At 38.9% G+C, this 23,175-nt stretch overlaps 1 protein-coding gene across 1 annotated transcript in view; it reads left to right on the forward strand.

The window, feature by feature from the left end:
- The first annotated feature begins 2,479 nt into the window (after nt 1-2,479).
- The window catches only part of PRDM2 (PR/SET domain 2), a 105,021-nt gene continuing 84,325 nt past the window's right edge, over nt 2,480-23,175 (forward strand). The window contains exons 1-3 of the mRNA XM_069479367.1: nt 2,480-2,521; nt 17,925-18,042; nt 20,001-20,104. Coding sequence (XP_069335468.1) covers nt 2,513-2,521; nt 17,925-18,042; nt 20,001-20,104 — 231 coding nt within the window. The 5' untranslated portion in view covers nt 2,480-2,512. The remainder of the gene's footprint in view (nt 2,522-17,924; nt 18,043-20,000; nt 20,105-23,175) is intronic.

Below are 23,175 nucleotides of genomic sequence, written 5' to 3' on the forward strand. Positions count from 1 at the left end.
CTCTGGACACAGACCTCAGTGTCATCCCTGTCCTTTTTTTTACGCCTAACATCTAATCCTGCAGCAAATCTTGGGCACTCTATTTTAAAAATACATCCAGGATCCAGTTACTTCTTACATCTCTTCCTCTGCCTGGACCAGCCCCCCATCACCTCTTGCCTAGATTGGGCATCAGCAGGCCCCAGCCCTGAAAGGCTTCTTACTCTCTGCTCCGTCTCCTAGGGCATTTCTTCCCATACGTTCATGGCTCGCAGCTCTTCTATTTCCTCGCCTTTAGGCAGATGTCTCCTTCTGGGTCCTTCTCTGACCAGATTGTTGGATATGTAGGCACAGAGATAGAGACAGAGATTGTAATTTATATCTCCCTTTTCATAGCGCCTTTTTATTTTTTCCTACAGCACTTTCATTTATCTGATATACCATGTATTTTACTTATGTATTTGTTTATCATGAGTCTCTTCCCAATAGGGCAGGGATCTTCCTTCTGTTCACTGCTCAGGGACAGGGCCTGACACATAGTAGGTGCTCAAGGGAAGGTGAAGTGTAGTTAAGAAGCAATAGCAGAAACCCAAATTATGAGACCTTGATTGAATTAGCCTAACCTCCTTAAATCTGTCTTGTTAATTGAGGATGCTAGTACTGTACTTGCCTTGGGGAAGATTGCCTGAGCTAATTTATGTGAAGGCAGCACAGTGCCTGCTGGTCCTCAGGAGAAGCTTCATAAGTGATAGTTATGATGATGATACTGTTGATTCTTGTGAGAAGGAAAAGACGAACCAAGGGAAATGGTAAAGCACTGTGGCTCTTTCCAAAATCTTTTATTAAAACATTTGCATTTTTTGCAGATTTTTTTGTTCTGTTCCTCAAAGACAACTCCACTTGCCCAATGTTAATAAATCCATCTATAAAACTTAGTAAGACGGAAGGTGAAACGCCTATTTCATTGACCCAGGGGCATAAGGTATCACACAGGACCATCTAGTGGAAGGCGGTGGTAGTCAGTAGACATTAATGGTTGAGGGAGTCACATCTTAGGGGCTACTAACCTCATCACTGTTTGACACTAAAATGTACATTTTTAACTTGATGACAATCTCAAGTCTCATGGAAAAGGATTGATTATATTCAATATACGATGTTTACTAAGGAAAGACATGTTAAATATATATAAGAAAGATGCTCAATATTAAAATGTAAAGGAATGGACTTCATGAGTTAACCTTCAATTATCTGACATTTTATTCACTATTTACTTACTAAGAGTTTATATTGGTTTGGCTAGTACTGAGCTCTCCAACAAGATGTAATGTCATACATAGAATACATTCCTTGTGCCAATTACAAATAGAAAATAGTTCAGATGACCAGGCCCTAAGTTAAATATAGTGCCTATGCTTGTTAAAGGTGACCAGGTGAGTGGTTAAATAGCTCCAGAAAAGAAAAAGAAAGTCCAACTATCTTAAGAACTGGGGTAAAATGTCAAAGCCCTGTTCTTTATGACCATGGGCAGGCAGTATGAAGAATGTCTTTAAATTTCATATTCCTTGGGTTATTAACAATTAGAACATAAAGTTTCAATGTAAGTAGAATCTTATGGATCAAGGAAGGAAAGATAAGTTATTATAAGCAAGTTCGTGAAGAAATAGGGGGATTATGCTCAATGGTGTGTGGATGTATACATGCTAGAGGCATTTAGGCTATTACAGTGGAAGTTCTTAAAGTGTCATGATTTTCGTATGTTATGAATGACATCAAATGACTCTTGAGGCATATGTTGCAGAAAGGACAATCTTCAGAGATTATTATTTAGAAACAATTCTGTCATATGCATCAAGAAATGATTTTGTCATCTTTTTATTTTACTATACTATGAGTGTGTCAAACACAGATTTTTAATGGAACAACTGTAGCTCTTTCCAAGCATCTTTTATTAAAACATTTGCATTTTACTGTGAGTTTTTTGTTCTGTCCTCAAAGAGAACTGCTGTGGCTAACGTTAAAAAATCCACCTTTCTATTTCAGGAACTTGAAAAATTGAATAACGTAATGAGGTCTAATTGTGTTTACAGTCAACACAGTATTGATATAAGCAAAAGAAGGACACTTACATTGCATAATAAGGTACTCAGCAATGCTTTGTGTTTCTATTAACAAAGCCAATTTGTTTCTTCTTAGCAATGATGCAATTCCAAAGCAAAAATTTGATGTCATTCTAATGAGTCTGCTTTCAGTTGTAGTACAATGAAGCCCTAGTAAAGATTAGCAAGAAATCCATTTTATTGTAGATAATAAATCTGAGAAGTAAGCTCTCAGCATAGATTGAAGTTGATCTATGGACTTGCTTTATAAATAGCCCTTTGAGCAAACTCTACGGTTCTGTATGTGGTTTTAAGTCACTGTAAATTTGTAGGCAGGTACATATTACAATTGTCTGTTTTTCTTTTTAGGGCTCATGTAATCAAAGAAGTTTCTTTGTTGTGTGTATCTTTACAGAACACAACAGGAATTGAAAATGAATCAGGTGAGTTTAAAAATAAGAATTTATACAAATACATGACCTAGATGTTAGACCAGCTTTTGATTTTTAAAAGATAGTAACACACACATTCCATTCCTCCCAGATTTTCATTTTTGTTTCTTAATACCATTAATTAGTTCATTGCTTTCATGTTGTGCATTTGTTCGTTCGTGGAGTGGAATGTGCATTGTTTTGGTGTGGGTTGGCATTTCTGTGGATCCCCGAGTAGAGGACTCATTCTTAGGGATTTTAGTTAAGACTTTCTTTTTGACCTCTTCCCTGCCACACTCTAGTGTGACTTGTTTTGTTTTTGTTTGTTTTGAAGCTTATTAAGCTTTCATTTTTAATACTTTTTATTTTGTAATTATCCATTTGTTGAAAAGGGAAGATTGAAAGTTATTTTTAGAGACCCCAGCTGATCAAATGAGAAACTTTAAGCATTTGTCCTTGAAAAAATCTGTTCATAAAATAAAAACAAGAAGGCAGATATTGAAATGTAAGATGTGTTTCTCTTTACAGGAGGGTGCAGGATTACCTGGTGTGTAAACTGTTCTGCTATGGATATTTCTGTAGCCACAAGGGTGTTCTGATAAGTAGAACCAGTTATGTGGATTTAATATATTCTAGAGTAGGATTCTTATTTTCTGGTCTCAATATAATTTCATTTGCAGTTACAGAAATTTGTGGGTGTCAGAAACATTCTTTTTTAAAAATCTTCATAAGCATATTTTTTTTTAAAATACAAAGGACAAAATCTAAAACTGTGAAGTATATAATTTTTTTTAGTCCTTACCTTAAAACTCTGACTTGAAAACATTTTGTATCCCTCATCAAATGAAACTTTGGACACCTTTTTATCATTTACAGATGCTTCTAACTAGAGATCACAAGTACAATTTAATTAGGTGGCCAAGTTTAATAAACTCAGTTCTGTGTTGCATTAAGAGAAGTGAAAATTTTGGAAGGGATTCTTTTGATATCTTTTCATTGCTGTCTTTATCAGGAATATGTTTATCTTAATGCACAGGACTATACATCATAAAAAATGAATCTGGCGAACACATGGGGCACATGGTTTCTATTATTTTAAAACTTGCGGATTTACTGACATGCTTTTGAAGGCAAATTATTTTTGAAATAGTGAGAAGGGGGAGGGAAAAGAGACCGGAGTAGATTTTCACAATCATCGTCCATCAAAGTTATATGGATATAGATTTCCTAGATTTCATTTATTTTCCAATTTTAAGATTGATTCTTAACGTGAACCGGGTGAACCAAAGGAGTCTGCTTCTCTACTGTTTAAGAGTTGTTGTCAGAGGAGTCTCCATTCTGGATTAGAATGATCGTGAACGCTTCCAAAGAGGAATCTAAATAGTGCTATCGTTCTTGTTGCATCACCGTTCAGCAGTCATTTATTTGAGGTGCTTACAGCTTTAACCTTAGGCTTAATTATGCCTTAATTCTTGTACAGTATTAGGTTAGCAATATTTATAGTGTGTTTAGACTTGACACGTCATACTTTCGCTTTAATATTTCACTTACAACAAACAAACTTGTGTTTAAGAAAAGCCCGCATGCCATTCAGAATTGTAGCAATAACCATTTCTTTTTTTGGCTCTTTTACAATTTCATTTTGCTCTTGACAAGTTTTAATATCAGATCTGCATAGGACTGCCTTTGATGCCAAATGCCACATATCAGTGGAAAAGTGTGCTCTTATGTTTCTAATAGCACATTTCTGATTTGAGTGTAATTTAAATGGTCTGGTAGTAATGAAACTTTTATTAGGACTATAAAAATTGTTCACTTTATATGAGTAAAATTTTCAGCATCTTTTGTTATAGTTTCATGATTTGAAGAATATTAGTTGTATGCTGTTTAGACTTGATTATTATGTCATGGCATGAAATCTATCAGTGCTTTTCAACAATTGTCTCAATAATTTTTAAAAATTAAGAATTCAGGATAGTTTATGGTTTTCCTCTCATTTTCAGCCAGTGAAAATGATAAATAAATGCTTGAAAAACTTCAAAATAACCCTACACAAAAATTCAGTTATAAAAAAATTTGAGCTTGAACAAGATTGACTTACAATTAAAATCCTGATGATTATTTTAAGGTTAGATTATTTTCTCTAGGAACTTACCAGCATCGCTTTGATAAATTTTAGCTGTCACATCTCTCTCTTATGATAGGTATGAGCTCTAAGACAATAGCACAGAATAATTTGTTTATATATACCTGCCATTTGAGTTTTAGGAACTGAAGGATCCTAGGTGTGAACATACCTTATTGTTTGCAAGTGATTCCTTTAGAAGAAGCAGTAGAGTCCAACGCCTGCCAGCATTTAGGCACTGACTACTGAAGCCACATTCTGAACTGCTGTGTTCAGCCATATCAACATATTCCTAGTCCGTCCTGGTGTAGTAGCTTGCCAGGTCCCTGCTCTACGCCCAGCTCTGGGGCTCCACAAACCTCCCAGACCCACAGGCTCTCTGTCTTTTTCTTCCTTTCTGTTCTTCACTCAAAACTTACCCCTTTCTTAATATCTCTTACCTTCTCAATTTAGAACCCAGCTTGTTTTGTACGTGAGTCTTTGTTCCTTCTAACTGAGCCCATGCCTGGTTGGAGCAGAAGGAGTAAACAGTGTACTTCCCCCCCCCCCCCCCTTCATTTTCCCTTCTCTCCATTTTCAGGTCCGAGATGTCCTTTACTTGCTTCATTAACATTCCACACCCATCCTGATATTTAACTTATGAGATGTTCCACTATTTTCCTTCTTATTTTACTAGATTTATCTAGGAAAATTCAAAACTTTGTGTCTCTCTCATTGAATAAAGAGTGTGGAGTACTTTATAGAATATCCAAGGCCAGCTAAGTTCCACAATGTAAATATGCTCATAGTAGTTTAGAGTAGGTATGCTAGAGTTTAATACCACTTGCTATCTATTGAGTGCTTACCAAACATGCCAGTCACTGTGTTAAGCGTTGCATAAACATTGTCTCATTAATTCAGTCTTTGTAACCACTCTAGAAAGTGCAGGTTATAAAACCTTCATTTTGTGGATGAAGACATTAAGGCCCAAAGGTGGCCATGGCTTTCCATTGATCACTCAAGTAGTCAGTGAAAGAGATCTGATGCAAACCCAGACCTGTCAGATTCCAGGGCCCAGGTTCTTGGTTACTGTGCTATACTGCTGTCCATCAGGATAAGCTATGTTATGCTGAGGTAACAGGCAAGTCCAAAATCTCAGTGGCTTAACACAGCAGCAGTTTATTTCTTGTCCTTGCTCACATTGAGTGTGGATCACTGTGGGATTCTGCTGTTGTAGTTGCTCAAGCACCAAGGGTATGGAGGCTTTGTCTCAATATGCAGCACTTCTGCTTGCATTAATTGGCCACAGTTAAGTCACATGGGCACATCTAACTTAAAACTAAGGTCAGGGGAGTAGTGCAGTCCCATCACGTGCCTGGGAGGAGGAGAGGAGAACGGAGATGTTTGGGGACAGCGCTAATGATTTATTATATCTGCCTTGATTACTAATTTATTGAGCCACACTTAGTTTTTTTAAAAAGAATCTTTGTGTAAGTCAAATTGTTATTAATATGTATAGTTTTCTATCAGTGTAGTGGCTTATGATTATAGCATTCTGCATCTCGATCAGTAATATATGGTATTGCCTTTAACTGGCAACAAAACAATTTAGCCTTTGAAGCTTGTTTTAAGGACAAGTAACAGAATAAGCTTTTAATCACTTGATGCTGCAGATCAAACCCTGAGAATTGTGATAAGCCATTTATAGTTTCATTATCTTAGTTGTTGTGAATGTTCATTTTTTCCTTCCCTCATTCATCCTACACAGACCGCTTCCCAGTGTTGTGGGTTCTGCAGTGAACTAGGTAGCCATGGGCTCTGCAACTTACGTACTCCTAGTGGGAGACAGTCAAAAAGCAGGAAGACAAGCAAGGTAGTTTCTGGCAGTGAAAAGTGCTGTGAAGACAATTAAACAAGGTCCCGTGATAAAGGGTGGAGGTGGGAGGAGGTTCTCTGGATTACATGGTCAGAGAAGGCTGCTCCAAGTAGGTAACTGATAGGGGAACTGAGACTCAGGTAATAACAAGGAACCAGATAAATACATGAAAATCTGGGGAAAGAAAATTCTAGGCAGAGTGAACACACAGTGAGTGCAAAGGCCCTGGGGTGGGAATGAGCTTAGTGATTCAGGAACAGAGAGTAAGCCAGAGGCTAGAGCTTGGCCCCATTAGGGACTCTGGGAGAAGATGGCATTGGTGTGAGAGGCAAGGATGAGGTTTATAGGGCCGTAAGGACCACTGGGCAGTTACACAAGCTGATTTCCATTTTTTGGATATTACTCATACTGTGCTGTGGAGACTGAATTATAAGGGGGCAAGAATGTGGTAATACGTTTGTTCATTATTGAGATAAACACAGTATTTTAGGACAGTTTCTTCAGTTGGACAACTTAATGGATCTGTCAGCTTTTGAAAGAGGGTACTTTTTTATGTTTCATAACTCATTTTACTGCTGTTGTTTTGAAAGATGGTATATAAGATTTTCTTGTTCTGTGTTCCCATCTGTTTATTATTATTGCAGTCCTATTCATTCCTTAACCAAATACAATTTAATGCTATTTCAGTAAACTGAGGCTTATTTGATTTTTTTCTCATTGTTTGCTCCAGAATAGTAGCTTAGTTGTGTTTGTACTTCTAAACAGAGTTTTTCGTACAATTTTAGAGTGTTTTAATACTTTATGATTCTTGTGCTTGTAACAATTACTATGGTGATGATTATTAGTCTATTGTAGCAATAATATATATCTTAGTATGAATATACTATAAAATGTCCTTATTCAATAAATGGTGCTGGGAAAATTGGGTAGCCACATGCAGAAGAATGAAACAAGATCCATATCTCTCACCACTCACAAAAATTAATTCAAGATGGATAAATGACTTAAATGTAAGGTATGAAACCATAAGAATTATAGAAGAAAATGTTGGAAAAACTCATCTAGATAATAGCCTATGCAAAGAATTTATGAAGAAGACCCCAATGGCAATCACAGGAACAAGAATGAATAAATGGGACTTGATTAAAGTAAAAAGCTTTGGCACAGTTAAGGAAATAATCAACAGAGCGAATAGACAACCTACAGAATGGAAAAAATATTTGCAAACTATACATCTGATAAAGAGCTAATAACCAGAATCTACAAGGAACTCAAGAAAATCAGCAAGAAAATATCAACCCCATCAAAAAGTGGTCAAAAGACATGAGCAGAAGCTTTTCGAAAGAAGATAGACAAATGGCCAATAAACATGAAAAAATGCTCAACATTACTAATCATCAGGGAAATGCAAATCAAAACCACAATAAGATATCACCTTACCCCTGTTAGAGTGGCTTTTATTAAAAAGTACAAAAATAATAGATGTTGGCGTGGATGCTGAGAGAAAGAAATGCTTATATGCTATTGGTGGGACTGCAAATTAGTATAACCTCTATGGAAAACAGTATGGAGATACCTCAAAGAACTAAAAGGAGACCTGCCATTTGATCCAGCAATCTCACCACTGGGCATTTACCCAAAGGAGAAGAAGTCATTTTATCAAAAAGACACCTGCACTTGAATGTTTATAGCAGCACAGTTCACAATTGCAAAGATGTGGAATCAACCGAAGTGTCCATCAATTCATGAGTGAATGAATAATATGTGGTATATGTACGTCATGGCGTACTACTCAGCCATAAAAAAATTGAATAAATACCTTTTGCAACCATCTGGATGGAACTGGAGACCATTCTCCTAAGTGAAATATCTAAAGAATGGAAAAATAAATACCATACCTACTCACTATGAAATTGGAACTAACAGCACACATGTGCATAGAGGGAAGCAAAACTTAACTGAAATCAAGCGGTGGGGGGCGGGCAGAAGGGGATGAACGAAAAGCTACCTAACCCTTACAGTGAACAAACACTATTTTGCTGACAGGCACACTTATAACCATGACTCAAGGATTATAAAAGTGATCCATGTAACTAAAAATATTTGTACCCCCATAATATTTTGAAATAAAAAAATTCTTGATATTAAAGAATATTGAATATGATCTCTTCTGTCACCTACTGTTGTTTCTCCACTATTAGTTTTGATCAAATCAATATTTAAGAAACTAAGTGCTTTAAGTAAATAGGGTAAAACTGATAGAATAATTTCTGGTAATTCTATAGGTGAAGAGTGGAAAAGGAGTTACTTATATAAATGTAAATGAACCACCAGTAAAACTTGCTTATTTTTATACATTTTTAAAAGTAAAAACATTTGTACACGTTGACCATGTAAGATGGTGCATGCAGCCTTATATAAAAAGAGCCAATGTCAGTGTTGTAGAGCAGAGTTACCTTAATAATTGCAGTGGACATTTGTCTAAGGGTGTGGAAGACGCTGGTTCTGCAGCCACACGTGCCTGAAACAGAGGCGGGAGGTAGGGTGAGTGGTCAAAGCGGTATGGGGTCAGCTCCCTGGTCATCGTAAGGACCAGAGTAGATTTTGCCAGGGAGATGGGAAACTTTGGAAGGTTTTGAGTTGGGATTAAAAAAAAAAAGTCTTAATTAAAATTTTTTTCTATTACATTGGTATTTTTGTCCTTTAAACTATTTTTTGGTGCATTTAAATTTCATTTGAACATGATTTAAAGATGATAATGTAGAATTTATTTACTTGTTATTTGACATTAAAAATCAACTTTGAGGTGTAATTTGCATGAAGTAAAACATAACTTTTAATTGTATGAGTTTGACATATGTGTACGCTTGTGTAACTGCTAACCACTGTCAAGTCATAGGACAATTCCATCACCCCGAGAAGTTCCTTTTTGCCATTCTGCAATTAGTCCTCTCCTACCCCAGGCAATCACTGATCGGCTTTCTGTCCCTATGGATTGGTTTTTCCTATTCTAGGGTTTTATAGAAATGGAATCATCCAGTACATGCTCTTTTGTGTTTGTCTTTTTTTGGTCAGAGTACGGTTTTTGAGATTCATCTACGTTATTGTATGTATCAGTAGTTCATTCTTTTTGCAGTGGAGGTATTTTATAGGAGACCATCTGACCATCTAGATTAATCTATTCACAGTCCTAATTCCGAAGAGTTGGTGAAACCCCTGGATGGCTATCTTTCATTTTAGTTAGTATACCCTCTAGTCCTAAAAATATCTATGGTGTAAAAAATTGAAACCATTTTCACTGTTTTAGCATATTGTTAATATAGAATTATATTTTTCTAGATACTTATGAATACAAATTTGATTTTTCAGACAAAAAAGGACTTCTGTTATGACTTAAATCTCAATTATTAATAAATATGTGGTTTAGGAAATTACCGTGCTGAATGAATAATGATGGCACTTAAAATCTCATTTTGAGTCATGTGTTTTACTAGATAAATTAGCGATTTTTATAAAATCTGGGACTTTGCCTTTGTGAATGAAAATACTAGATCATTTCTGAAATTTGAAAACAAATTAACAACCCGAATAGCATTTTCTTAAATAACTGGAAGGAACTTGTGGCAAGAAGGTTTACCTTTTACGTTGTTCTGATATTAGCACGTTGGTAGAGAAGAAGTTGTAGGATTATTCAGCTCTGCCACCCTTGTTACCTTTTGACTCACTCTCATATTCAGCTCTGGGTGTGTGACCTTGGGCAGCCCCTCAACTTCTTCATTTTAGCTTTCTTTTCTGTTAAATAAGGATAGTGATAGTGCCCACCCCATGTGGTCATGGTCAACAGTAAATGAGTTAATAAATGTAAAGCACTTCGGCTAGTGCCTGGCATATAGGAAACACCGTGTAAGTTATTATTTATTATCATTATTATTTTCAACCCATAACCGAGTCCTGATTATGCCCTGTAAAATACCTTCTAATCACTGTTACTGCTTGAATTCAGACCCAAACGTCCCTTGTCTGGACCACTACAGAAACCTCCTCACCAGCACTTTCTCTCGCCATCCAACTGTTCTCTGCAGACCTTGAATGCTGTCCTTACAGACCATAAACTGGCCATCCAGGAAGTGAGCAGGGCGAGCCATCACTCTGAGTTCTTGGAATGCCTTCATGGATGAGCTGGGATTTGAACTTGACTTAGAAGGATGCAGAAGATACTGACTGGTCAGAATCGAGGCCAAGAGGACCAGTGGCTGGGGGCATTGCCAGATGAAAGCCTGAACTGAGAAAGACCCAGATGCCTATGTGGGCCAGGGAGGAACTGTAAGAGTAAAATGGGGAGTTTTCTGTGATTTCTTCCAACAGAATTTTTTTCTTTTTTTTTAAATAAAGCCATGGGTATACCATAACAAACCTGTCTGACTTCAAAGGCTGTAGCCCTATGGTTTGCTGCCTTGGATGAAGATGGTTTGAGAAGTTGCAACTCAGTCTCACCCAGTAACAGCCTTACTGGGAGGCAGCAGAAAGCTCCTTCTCTTGCTTACCCCTGCCCAGTTCTTACCTAGCCCTCAGCCCCCCCATCCTACCCATTTGTGCTTCTCCTTGCCCTGTCCCACCCTTCCAACCACCCCATTTCCATCCCCATCCACACCCTAGTCCCACCCTATATCAGAATCTTCTGGAGAGTGGGAAGGGGAAGCTGGCAGGTACCTGATTTTCCTTGCTTCTCTTGAACCTTGAGGGTCTCTGGTTGTAGAGGAATATTGGATTTTATTTAGAATGTTTTTAAAAAGCGCTTTGCATGAGCAGCTTAATAGACTGATTAATGAAGAAGACAGAGGGTTTGGAGAAGTTGCATGTAGAGTAGACTGGGAGCCAGAAAGCCTCATCACGTGTCACTCCCCTGCCCAGATCCCTAGTGGCATCCCACTGCTCTCTGAATCTGTCCAGCCCTTTTCTCTGGCTTCCAGGGTCTGCAGGTCCCGGTGGCGGTTGCCTCTGCTTTCTCCCTGGCTCACTCTGACCCAGCCACAGTGGCCTCTTTTTGTTCCTGGCATGACAAGCCTTTCTCTCCTCAGTACTTTTGTTTGGACTGCTCAGGCCTCATGGATGTATAATTTCAGGTTTGAAAACGATGATGGCAGTGGGAGCCGGAGAAAGGGATCAGATACGACAGATTTTGAAGGTTCAACAGCAGCGTTTGACCGTCGACCACTCTCTTCCTGGATTCCTTTCCTGGCTTTGCCGACACCACGCGCTTGGTGTCCCTTCTGCCTCTGTGATGACTTCTTGAGCTGTGACTCTTTTGCTGCTCCTTTTCTTACATTTCACTCTCAGATAAAGGCATCTTGAGGGCTCTGTTCTCTGCTCTTCTCTCATTCTCTGCTTCCTTTGAAGCATCTCTTCCATTCTCGTGGACTCCACGACTGGTTTGGTCTGAATCCCTCTTACACCCACCTCTCTGCGCCCAGACCTCCAGGCAGTTGACTGTTCACAGAGACCACTGCTCTGAGCTGGGCACCCTATGCCAGGACAGGTGAAACAGAACCTGCCTGTGCTATGCCCTAAACTTGCCTCTTGTGGAGAGGTAATTAACCAAGCCAATCCTAAGGGCTTACAAAATGCAAACTGCTGCTAGTTGGGAAGCATTGTAACCCCGGATAGTGGGGGCAGGCTTCTAGGAGGCTAAGGTGTCCTCTGAGTAGGGCAGAGGCCTAGAATACAAATGCAAATTGCCATTTAAGTAATCTCCCTTCCTTGCTGTGGTCTTAGCCCCACCACCCTGGGGTTAGAAAGCAGAGAGTAAGAACTCTCTTCTGCTTTTTTCTCCTTCCCATGTAGGAGCCCTTACAGGCATTAACAGTAAGTTGTTGCATTTAATACTCTGAAGCCATTGTAACTTATCCCAGTTTATTCTGGTGTATTTTGCTTGTTCTGATTTAGAGATTAGCAATTAAACCCTTTAAATAAAAAAGACCCTTGTGCCTGTTTTCGGGGAGCTGCCCCCTACGGTTGTACTCAGGAAGAAGGGGAGGCGGGGCATGATGTGTAGACCGAGCCCTCCCCCCTCCACTCTGATCACCGCATTCTTGTCAGTTTTGTCTCTAAGAATCTGGTCCTCTGCTCCACAGCCCTGAGAGCCCTGAGAGGAGCCGCAGCAGCAGATTGGAGGCAGGCCGGCTCAGTGCAGCGGTTCTCAAATGGATGCGTGTTACATCTGTGGGTGTTTATCATGTTAGAAATTAAAATACATTTTTAAAACTTTTTATTTTGAAATAACTATAGATTCACAGGAGGTTGCAGACATAGTAGAATTGTGTGTACTCTTCTTCACTCAGCTTTCTCCAGCAGTAACATCTTACATCGCTGTAGAACAATATCAAAACCAGGAAACTGATTGGGTATAATAATGTTGGCTAGACTACAGGCCTTATTCATAAATCAGAAAATTTTAAAACTCCAAATTAAGCAACGGCACACTTCATTAGCCATCAGAATGATGACATCATCACACATCATAGCCTCCAGAAAACTCCACTCTGCACACCTGAGAGTGAAGAAGGCAGATAACATCTTAGTGTTGTTATAACAATAGCTCTGACCTTGTGGAGCCCCGAAAGGGATTTCCTAGCGTCCCTGGACTTACGTGGTATGAGACACCACTGGGTTAGTGGTTGAAATGTGGACTCTGGAGTCTGACTGTCTGGATTTTTATCTTGACTCCACTACTTTAAAACTATGTAGCCTGGGAAGGTTACTCCACAGGGCTGCTCATAGTATTTGGGAGTCCAGACCCTGAAGCCAGATTGTCTGGGTTGGAATTACCTAGCTCTGCCATTTGCTGTGACTATGAGCAAGTTTCAGTTTCGTCTGTAAAATGGGGAACGTAAAAGTACCTATGGTAATTGGTAGTGTAAAGATTAAATGAGGTGGTACAGAGTGGTTGGGATCGTGTCTGACGTATCCTGAGCACTCCGTCCATGTTAGCTGTAATTATTATTGTTGTGAGGATTAAATGAGGTAATGTGTGTAAGGTGATAAGCACAGGTCTTGGCCTAGAGGAAGGAGTAGATATTATACTCTCTAAGCTCCTCACCCCGTCCAGCATGGGAAGGTCATCCTGGGTCAAAGGAAAGGTGTCCGGGGAACACAGTAGAAGGATCCTTCAGAGGCTCCCCCGCAAGGTCAAAACTGGTGAATCAAAATCTCGTTAAGCTTTCTTGTCTTAGGTAGCAGGAACAGAGCAGTTCGTCTAGCCAGTGGGCTTCATGGGGCGGGGGCCTTGATCAGCTTTTAACCGTTGTGTCCTCACTGCCCAGCACAGACCCAGGCCTGAGCAGGCACCGGGGAAGTATTCGTAATGATTGGTGGGCTGAGTGAAGGAGAGAGGCTTTGGCCATTAATTGGGGAAGGGAGGGAATAGGGACTTTCTTTAAGTTTGAGGTAGAAAGTTGGAAACATCAGATTAATGAGATCAATTAATAGTTAATAACTAACTTATTAAATTAACTTAAATTTAACACATTAAATTTAACACATGCTATTTCAGATCCATTCGTTGCTACATGTTTGGAGACTGTACTTCATTAAGCAGTCAAATAATGAGTCCTCATTGCAGTCTATCTGATAGGAAAGCAGAGAAGTCCTTTAGCCTCTTCCATACTGTCAGTAAGTGTTAAAAACCCCGAAGACAGGGAAGTGCCTCTATGCAGGGGCAGCAAGGATGGGGGTGCCGGGAGACGTGGCCACTCAGAGCATAGGGGCTCCTAGCGCGGCTCTGGGTCGGGTGCCTGGCTGAGCTTGCGCTTAGCTCTCTGCTTGGTGGGTCTCGTCCACTCATTCCCTGTAGAGGGGCAAATGGCCACGCTTCTCTCTCAGCCTTACCCCTGCCTGCCCCTCCCACCTCAGCCCTAGCGGCATCTCTCACCTTCTCTGCTTCGGACACATTGGTCTTTTTGTTCTTCTGCTCTCTGAGCCCACCAGGTTTCCCCCAACTCGGGATTTGGCCCTTGTTGTTTTCCTCTTGGCATGTTTCCCCCATATTGTCACACAGTTCCCTTTCTAGTCCTAAGCACTCTGTCTGAAACGACACCTCATCCCATCTCCGTTGTTGTGTCCCCTTTTTGTGCTTGATTTTTCTACAGAGCCTCAGGCATTGTAGTATTTGATTTTGTCTGTGCTGCTCCCTGGAGGGATGCATTGTCGAGGCAAACGCGATGCCTAGAACATTGCTGGCCCACGGGGGGACTCAGAAATATTTTAATAAATTAATTGAGTAGATGCTGCAACTTCTTTTAGACAAGATCGATCCAGGAAGGTATCCCAGGATCAGATTGTGATTCTTCAGTGTAAGAACCAAGATGACCCTGTTTAGAGCATGATTTTACATGTAATACCATCGGGATATGTGTAAAAAAAAGAGATCCAGTTTGTGAGTATGTGGGCAGAGAATTTTTTTTTTTTTTTAATGTTCTTTTGTTCTAAAGGTTTACTTGTAAATTGGTTGCTTGGAATTGAGAGCATATCATATTTTCTAAAAAAGGATTCTTACATTGACCCAGAAGAATACCTCAGATTCAAGAAATCAGGCACATGTCGAGAAAATACTGACCCTGCTATTTTATTTACTTATTTGTTTCTATCCCTCGCTTTTCCCAAAAAAAAAGCTTTAAGTTAGCTTACAAAGAGTCATGTAGTCGTTCAAGTATTTAAGTGACACCAAACATTCCAGGCGTACTGCTGGGGGCGGGGGGGACCGCAGCGCTGAATGAGGTAGACACATCTGTCTTCACTGCACTCTCCCGGGGGAGGCACACGTGACACACAGAGTTACACAAATAATTATTTAAAATTCTCGTAAGAACCATGAAGGAGAAATGAGGAAGAAGAGAGGATGGTTCTATTTAAGAAGGCCAACCCACGAGCCTACCTTCTTCTACTTCTAGAATCATTGCTTTTCTAGAAACGTTTCAGGCAACGTGCAGCCACCGCCACTGCAGCAGAGATTCTGACAGCCAGAGAGGTGGGAGGGGCCTGGGGCTGCTCCGAATCTGGGTTGGGATGCTGTGAATTGAGGTCCCGCTGTAGGTGAGTCCCATCGGAGTATGAAGGGCACTATAATAACAGGAAAAGCTTTCCTCTACCAGGTGAAGGAATCCAAATTAAAAATAGTGGGTTAACCTGAAGCAGGCAAATGCACAGAAATTTTTCTTTCGTTTTCCTGTGGTAGCTCTGCCGAGGTCCTTTATATTCTTGAGTGTTTCAGAAATTTTAATTTATGTGGTTTCCAATTTATACTCGTTACAAATTCCCAGCGGGAATGAGGATTCCTGCCTTAGGTACCATCCTGCTGACATTTCCATGGAGGTCTGGAAGTTTTAGGGCAGAGGTTCTCAGATTATATTCTAGCAGAAACCCCACAGTGGTTACTAGTTTAGGCTGTAGAGTCAGACTGGGGTTCAGATCTAGGCCTTGAGCAATTTCGGCAATGTCCCTAAACTTCAGTTTCCTCCTCTGTGTGTGTGGGGAGGCTGTTGGAGTACTCCGTCAAGCATGCAAGATGGTTAGCACAGTGTCTTGCACTGAGGAAGTTCTCAGGAGGTATTTGTTATTAGTATTTCTGTAACAGTACCTGGATGTATCAGTTTAGGTTCACAGACAGGCTGTCTATTCAAAGTGCTGTGCTCCTAGGGAGGTTAAATGGTGCTAAATCTTTGCTTAGGGTCCCAACTGAGAAAGGAGAAGAAAACTCCATTTTACTGTACAAAATGGCCATGCTGATAGGATTCATAACTCTGGCTAATACTTACTAATATTGCTTAATTTATCAGTGTTGTGAAATAATCATTATGTAGGCTAGGATACAATTTAATACCCTTCTTCCTTTTGGAAAAAAATTGTTCACATTTCCAAAAATCCAGCTAATAGATTAAAATTTTAAAACTGGAGATACTATATTTAGAAGTGAGAAATGTCTATGCTTAATTTATTTACACTTTGGCTAATTAAAAGTACCATAAGACCGTTTTCTGGGGTGAATTTGATACTCCTATGTTTTGGGTAGCATTTTGGGGGTTTTGTCAGGACAAAGGTGTAAATCAAGTGGGAACAAAACGTTGTGCCTCTGAGGTGTGTGCACTGTTGGCTTGGCCCTGAGACGAACCCGGAGACGAACCGTCTGTAGGTGCCCTCTCTCAGGCTTTCCAGCTGAAGTAGGCCAGGGCGTAGGCGACTGTGTTCGTAATGACTGTGGGGTTTATTTCTCTTGAAGCAGCCTGTGGACGTTAAAAAAAACCCCGAAATTGAAATGCTAGGAATATGCAAATTTAGATAGTATTCTTTTCTTGGTACATAATATTCTTTAAACCTATAAGAGTTTCATTGTTTTGGGAAAAAATAATAATTTTAGCTTAGAGTTTGCTTTTTGCCTATGTTGGTTCCTTTGAAAGTCCTTGAGAAATGTTCCCTTTGCAGTGAAATAAAACACACTCAGACCACAAAACCTAGCGTTCTTAGCAGTGTCATGATATGCACATCAGTTCTTTAGGGTATATGTGGTACTTACTAGACACTTGGTTTTCTTTGATTTGAAAGTTGTTTTTAAAATAACAGTAATGATCTACCAGTTGGCTCAGATCTCTCTCTTCCTTACATACATACATATCTTATAGTAATATTATTTCTTAGGATTACAATGAATTCCAGTCTCAACTTTGATAAGTAATTGTATAAAATGCTCTATTTTTTAGCGATTTTCTGATATCGTGGTGACTGGTGTTTAGTGACTTGGTAAACAGTGGTAAATTACTGCTTCCTGGAAAGGTCGCATTTCCAGTGAGGGACAACAGTAAGTTGGGAAAAAAAAAAAAGGAAAAAAACCCCAGTAAGTTGTAGTGCTGCTCTGCTCTTGGGTGGAATGTTCAAGCCCTGGTCAACTGGGGGTTGTTGCTGGGGGGATGCACGGATGGGGCAGAATGGGACTGCCAGGATGGCCTTCAAGGTGTGTGCTTGGAAGTATGCATTTAAGTGGGGAATATTGATTTTTATTTTCTAAAAGTGCTAACGTGCAGATGGGTAGCCTTTGATTTAAAAGTAAGCCTAGGCTGTATTTTGCTGCCAGATTCTATTTGAGTTTAAAGCAATATGATGCCAGAGATTTTTATAGTTTAGAAATGGCTACAGGTGGCTGGAACAAAATAGATTAACACAGACATGCTTGGAGATTGCAGTGGCTTCCTTTGGACACTCACAGGCAAGCATCAAAGCAGCTCCTGAACTGCTTGACATCACAATTTTTAATAAGTGCTTTGGCCTGGCTTGCCAGCTACAGGTTTCCGTCACAGCTTTGCATATTTGTGTACTGTACTGGAAAAAAGCCGCGCTGCTTGAGTTTTCTTCCTTTTGCTATGACAATGCTTCTATGTTTTGACTTGTAGAACGCTACTGAGCCTGTGGCAGCCACTGAGACACTAGCCGAGGTACCTGAACACGTGCTGCGAGGACTTCCAGAGGAAGTGAGGCTTTACCCCTCTGCTGTTGACAAGACCCGGATTGGTGAGTGCTCTGGTCGCAGAACGAGAAGCAGTAAAGGGCAGGCCATGCTGAGGCTTTCTGGGGGGCATGTAAGGTAGGGAGCGCACCACAGCAGCAACAGATTTACCCCGACTTAGAAGATTGTGTGGTGTTGATGCATTTTCCAGTCAAGAATCCAGGTTGGACATAGATTAGAAAAATAAAACCAGGAACACACACACACACACACACACACACACACGCACCCTATCCTTTGTGACCTGCCCAAGTGTCCCCCTCCTCTGAGTCTCCCTGGGCCTCTTCCCACAGAATGTGTTGTTCCCTCCTCTCTGATTTCACCGTGATTTGAGTATGATTATGCTACTATCTTTACTGATTATTTTATAATTATTTTTACATCTGTCCCCGTCATTGATTGTGAGTACCTTCATTTCTTATTTATCTTTATGTCTCCAGTACCAGACAGTTTATGGACCCTCAGTAGATATTTAAATGAAAGACATGACCTGAGTGGATCTGAATGCTTCTGGCTGGGATTTCTTGTTGAATACAAACCACGCTTGTGTGTGTTTGATCTTTGTGCCTAATCTTTAGGGAGAAGGCTAAAGAAGTAAATTATAAAAGTTTTGTCAAAATACAGTCTTGGAATATATCATGTTTATATCTTGTTTTTTTAAGATGTACTTCTGATATTCTAATTTTTATGTATATATATATATATATGTGAATAAATTTTTAATAAATGCTTTCCTAATTCTCATTGAAAAGTTACTCAGTGAGCAATTTGAGTATTTATGTTATTATTACTATTATTTTTAGAGATAGGGTCTTGTTCTGTTGCCCAGGCTGGAGTGCAGTGGCACAATGATAGAGCGCTGTAACCTTGAACACCTGGGCTCAAGGGACCCTCCCTCCTTGGCCTCCCAAGTAGCTGGGACTACAGGCATGCACCATTATTCCCAGCTAATTTTCTTTAAAGTTTTTATAAATTCCTAGGCTTAAGCAATCCTCCTGCCTCAGCCTTCCAAGGTGCTGGGATTATGCTGCACCAGGCCCTGAGTATTTATATCATTCAAATGAAAATGGTTCATTTTGCAGCTTAACTAATTGATAGTGGTGTGTTGATGTAATTTATAGCAGACTTACAGAAAAGTAGAATTTGTACATCCTAGCTGGACAGGACTGGCCCAGCCTCCATGCCACATTCTGTACTTGAGGAATTTGAGGCTAAAAGGTGAGGGAACCTGCCCAAAGTGATACCGTGTGCCAGTTCCCTGAACTCCTGGGGCAGGCTCCTACTGTGGTACCGACTGCTTCCTCATCGTTTCTGTTTGCTTTATGGTCAGAGCGTAGCGAATAGAATAGCCCTAAGAATACTGTGGATGAACATACATTTTGGCTATTTGAAACTCTGTAAAGCGAGTTGTTCCAGTAACTAGGTTTTCAGGAAGCTTAGCTAGGGAGGAGAGGGTTTTCCACTTTAAGCAATTGAGCTTTAAAAATATTTATTCATGAAACTGTATTTCTAATCCTTTGTAAAAACAGCTCATGTTCATTAGAAATAATTTGGAATCTGCAGAAAAGCAGAAAGAGGAGTTTAAAAATTATTTGCAGTTCCATTCCATTCCAGTATTTCTTCTCTTCAGTTGTGATTGTGTTATTCAAATATTTGTGATTGTACAGCATGGGTAGTTTTAGATGTAAAAATTAAAAACAAATATAAAACATTCTTTTCTAATTATAAAACAATATAGGTTCTTTACAGACTATTTGGAAGATACGGGAAGATAATAAAGAAGAAAAATAAAAATCCCCATTGAGGACTCCATTTAATTTGACTTGATCTCAATTAATTTAACATTATCTTGCTTTTAGGCCGTCCAGCCTTTTAACCATTTTGTGAAGCTGAATTAATTTTAATGCTTTCAATATTTAAAATAACCACAATAAGTTATAAAAATATTGATTTTATTTTCTAGGTGTCTGGGCCACTAAACCAATTTTAAAAGGCAAAAAGTTTGGGCCATTTGTTGGTGATAAGAAAAAAAGATCTCAGGTTAAGAATAATGTATACATGTGGGAGGTAAGAAAGAATTCTGGTTCTTTGTTTATCAGAGTTCTATATATATTTTAAAGAAATTGTTATCCTGTTCTCTCAGGATTTGATATTTCAAAATTAAAACAATCATTTTAACGTGTTCTTTAAAATCAAGAATATTTTTATTAAAGGAAAAATGTGTTTCCCTGGATACAGACTGCTATTTATATATGCTTTTGTATTTTGAAACTGCTTGGCTGTCCTCAGCAATAAATGTCAAATCTATTTTTTTATATTGCCTTGTCGGGGTGTTTTGCTTTGCAACTAAGACCTTGACTTCCTGTGTGATGGTCTGTCACTTTACAGGCTTCCAGATAAACACCATAAAAGACACTCCAGGGTGGCTGCAAAGAAAACACCAGTAGATTCTCCTCTATATTTTTGAAAGTAATTTCTGTGTCGCTAGGGTATTCAGAGTTGGATATATTTAGCACATGGCACATTTTATATAGAGCTTTTAATTTTTCAAAAGTCTTCAATTAATTTCCTGTTCTCACAACAATGCTGGAAGACAGAACAGAGAATTAGCATGCTCCTTTGAGAGGAGAAGCAGTCAGGAAACAGAGATGAACTGTCCTTCCCTGTGGGGCCCCTGTTTGAGAGGCCTTTAGATGCAGAACTAGAATGCATCTGCCTCAGGGAGAGGCGATTAGAAAGGTGTTCATTACACTGCCTGGGTTCAAATCCTACCTCTAGCTTCATAACTTTGAGGAGGGTACTTAACCTCTGGGCTCAACAATCCTTAATTTAAAAAACGGGGATAACAAAAAATATTTGATTAGGATGTTGTTCCCTGGGGTATTGCATGGACATTCAGCATTTATGTTGAATTTAGTTTAGGTCAGTGCCCTCCCGGAAGCTCCTCACATTCTTAAAGGAACTCCATGGTATAAGTCCTTTTTAAAGGAAGCTAAGTTTTTGGATGGTAAGGAAAAGCATTCCTATCAGATTATCTGAATTGAATTACATCTGTTTTTTTCACACGTTAACATATGAAAGCCTATGGATAAAAAGATGGCCTACTGTGAAAAAAATAGAAACATAAAAGCTTAAAAATAAAATATGGCTAGGAAATGTGTGGACACTTTCCGTCAAGAAGTTCTGTGGCATTTGTATGTCTGAGGTATGTTGTTATTTTTCTTAATGCTATAAGCAGTGTTTTTTTAACTTGAAAAATCTGACAGTTTCTCCCAGTAATTTTGAGTTTCTTGTAAATCTGTTGTAATGTATCTTCTGACTATTAACGGGGAGGGGGGCGCTTAGGAAATGAGGATTTATGAGGAAAATCATTACATTATGTTATTTTAACACTTTTGAGGTGCTCTATTTGTAGAAAAACTGCCTAGCTAAAAATATTAATTACTAAAGATATTGCCTGCATGATTAAAAATGTCTTGACCACAGAGTTATACTCCCAAATAAACTACATTTTTAATTTTAAATGTTTTCCAAGGGAAACTGACGAATATGCTCACCAGGTTAACGCTAATTTTAGTGAGGATAATGTTAAGGAACCAGAAAATGCTTATGCTAGTTCTCTGTGTTTAACACTAAGCTTGAACAAATGCCATTTATGTTAAACTTAATAGTGCCTATTTTACCCAATATAACAATTTGATGTTGTTGGGGCATGTTGTATAAATTATTAAATAGTGCTTTTGGTAAACTAAGCTTCATTTGCATTGAAATTCATGTATAGTATGACTTGATAGTAGCTTGTTGACAAATTATAATTTGGAACCATGACATATTAGTGACTCAGTTTCCATAATAAACTTGTTAACATTCCATTGTTAATTTAAGACGCTTCTTATATACTGCACTACTACAGTTTGCAAATCCTTGTGATAGTGCTGGTTCTTTATAGTCAGGTTTAAAGATTTAGTTCTTGTCAAAGCTGGCTTTTCCTTCCTGCGATTAAAAAAAATCTGGATCTCATTCAGGTAGTTCTGGCTAGTAGGTATATGTTTGATGCAGAAACCTTTAAACCTTTTGCTCTGTTAAAATAAAAGTAGATAGATATGATATATACGTAAGTATGCATGTGGCAAAGGATAGGAAGAATAAATTATAATGTACCTATGTCTTTAAGAAGAAAATGAAAATTGAGTAAGACTTAGTCTTTTCCCATTAATTTATTCCAACCCTGGTCTTATCCTCAGACTTGCATCCGAATGCCTCATATTAATGTAATAGAACCAGCTTATCATCAGAATCTCATCTTGGCATTTGTTCTTCCATCAAAGCCCCTAAGATCAGCTTATCTGTTAACAGCAGGGTCTTAGACCCCAGCCAGAACTCCATTTTAAAGCTAATCTAAGACAAAGTGTTCAATTGCTTTTCTTGAGCCCTTGATTATTTAACCTAGTCTTAAATCCTCTAAGCTTTCACAGAAAACATTCTATTAAATCAGAAATAACAGGAGAGAAACAGTAAAATACCGTCAGGGTGAATGCACAAAATAGGTTCTCACAAGAGGAGAGCATTCTTTGATCAGTCTCTGGCCAGGAGCTGCTAGCCAACTGAAACTCAGGACTTCATGTAATACTTCTCTTGACTATTCCCATATATGCTGAGTAATCTGCAGTATTTTAAAACCGCCTCTGATAAAATCCTTTCAAATTCACTTTTATGGGCCTCAAATTGCTTCTAATGAACAAAACTTTGGAATTGTTTGAATAAGAATTATTTTAATAAGTCTTTTTTTTTTTAAAGATAGACTTAATTTTTTAGAGCAGTTTTATGTTCACAGGAAAATTGAGCAGAAAGTACAAATAGTGCCCATCTACCTGCTGCCCTGACACAGGCACAGCCTCTCCCTCTATCAACATCCCAGAGTGGTGAGTTTGTTACAATCCCTGAACCGTCGCTGACACTGACACTTCGTTATCACCCAGGGTCCATAGTTAGAGTCAACTCTTGGTGTTGTCCCTTTTAATGAGTCTTTTTTTAAAATTTAAAATTAACACATGCTCACTGCAAAATAATATAAACAATACAGAAAAATATATACAAGAAAGTAAAAAATTATTTAAGCTCCTACCATCCAGGTATAA

Source organism: Eulemur rufifrons, chromosome 8 (assembly GCF_041146395.1).
Source record: "Eulemur rufifrons isolate Redbay chromosome 8, OSU_ERuf_1, whole genome shotgun sequence".
NCBI lineage: Eukaryota > Metazoa > Chordata > Mammalia > Primates > Lemuridae > Eulemur > Eulemur rufifrons.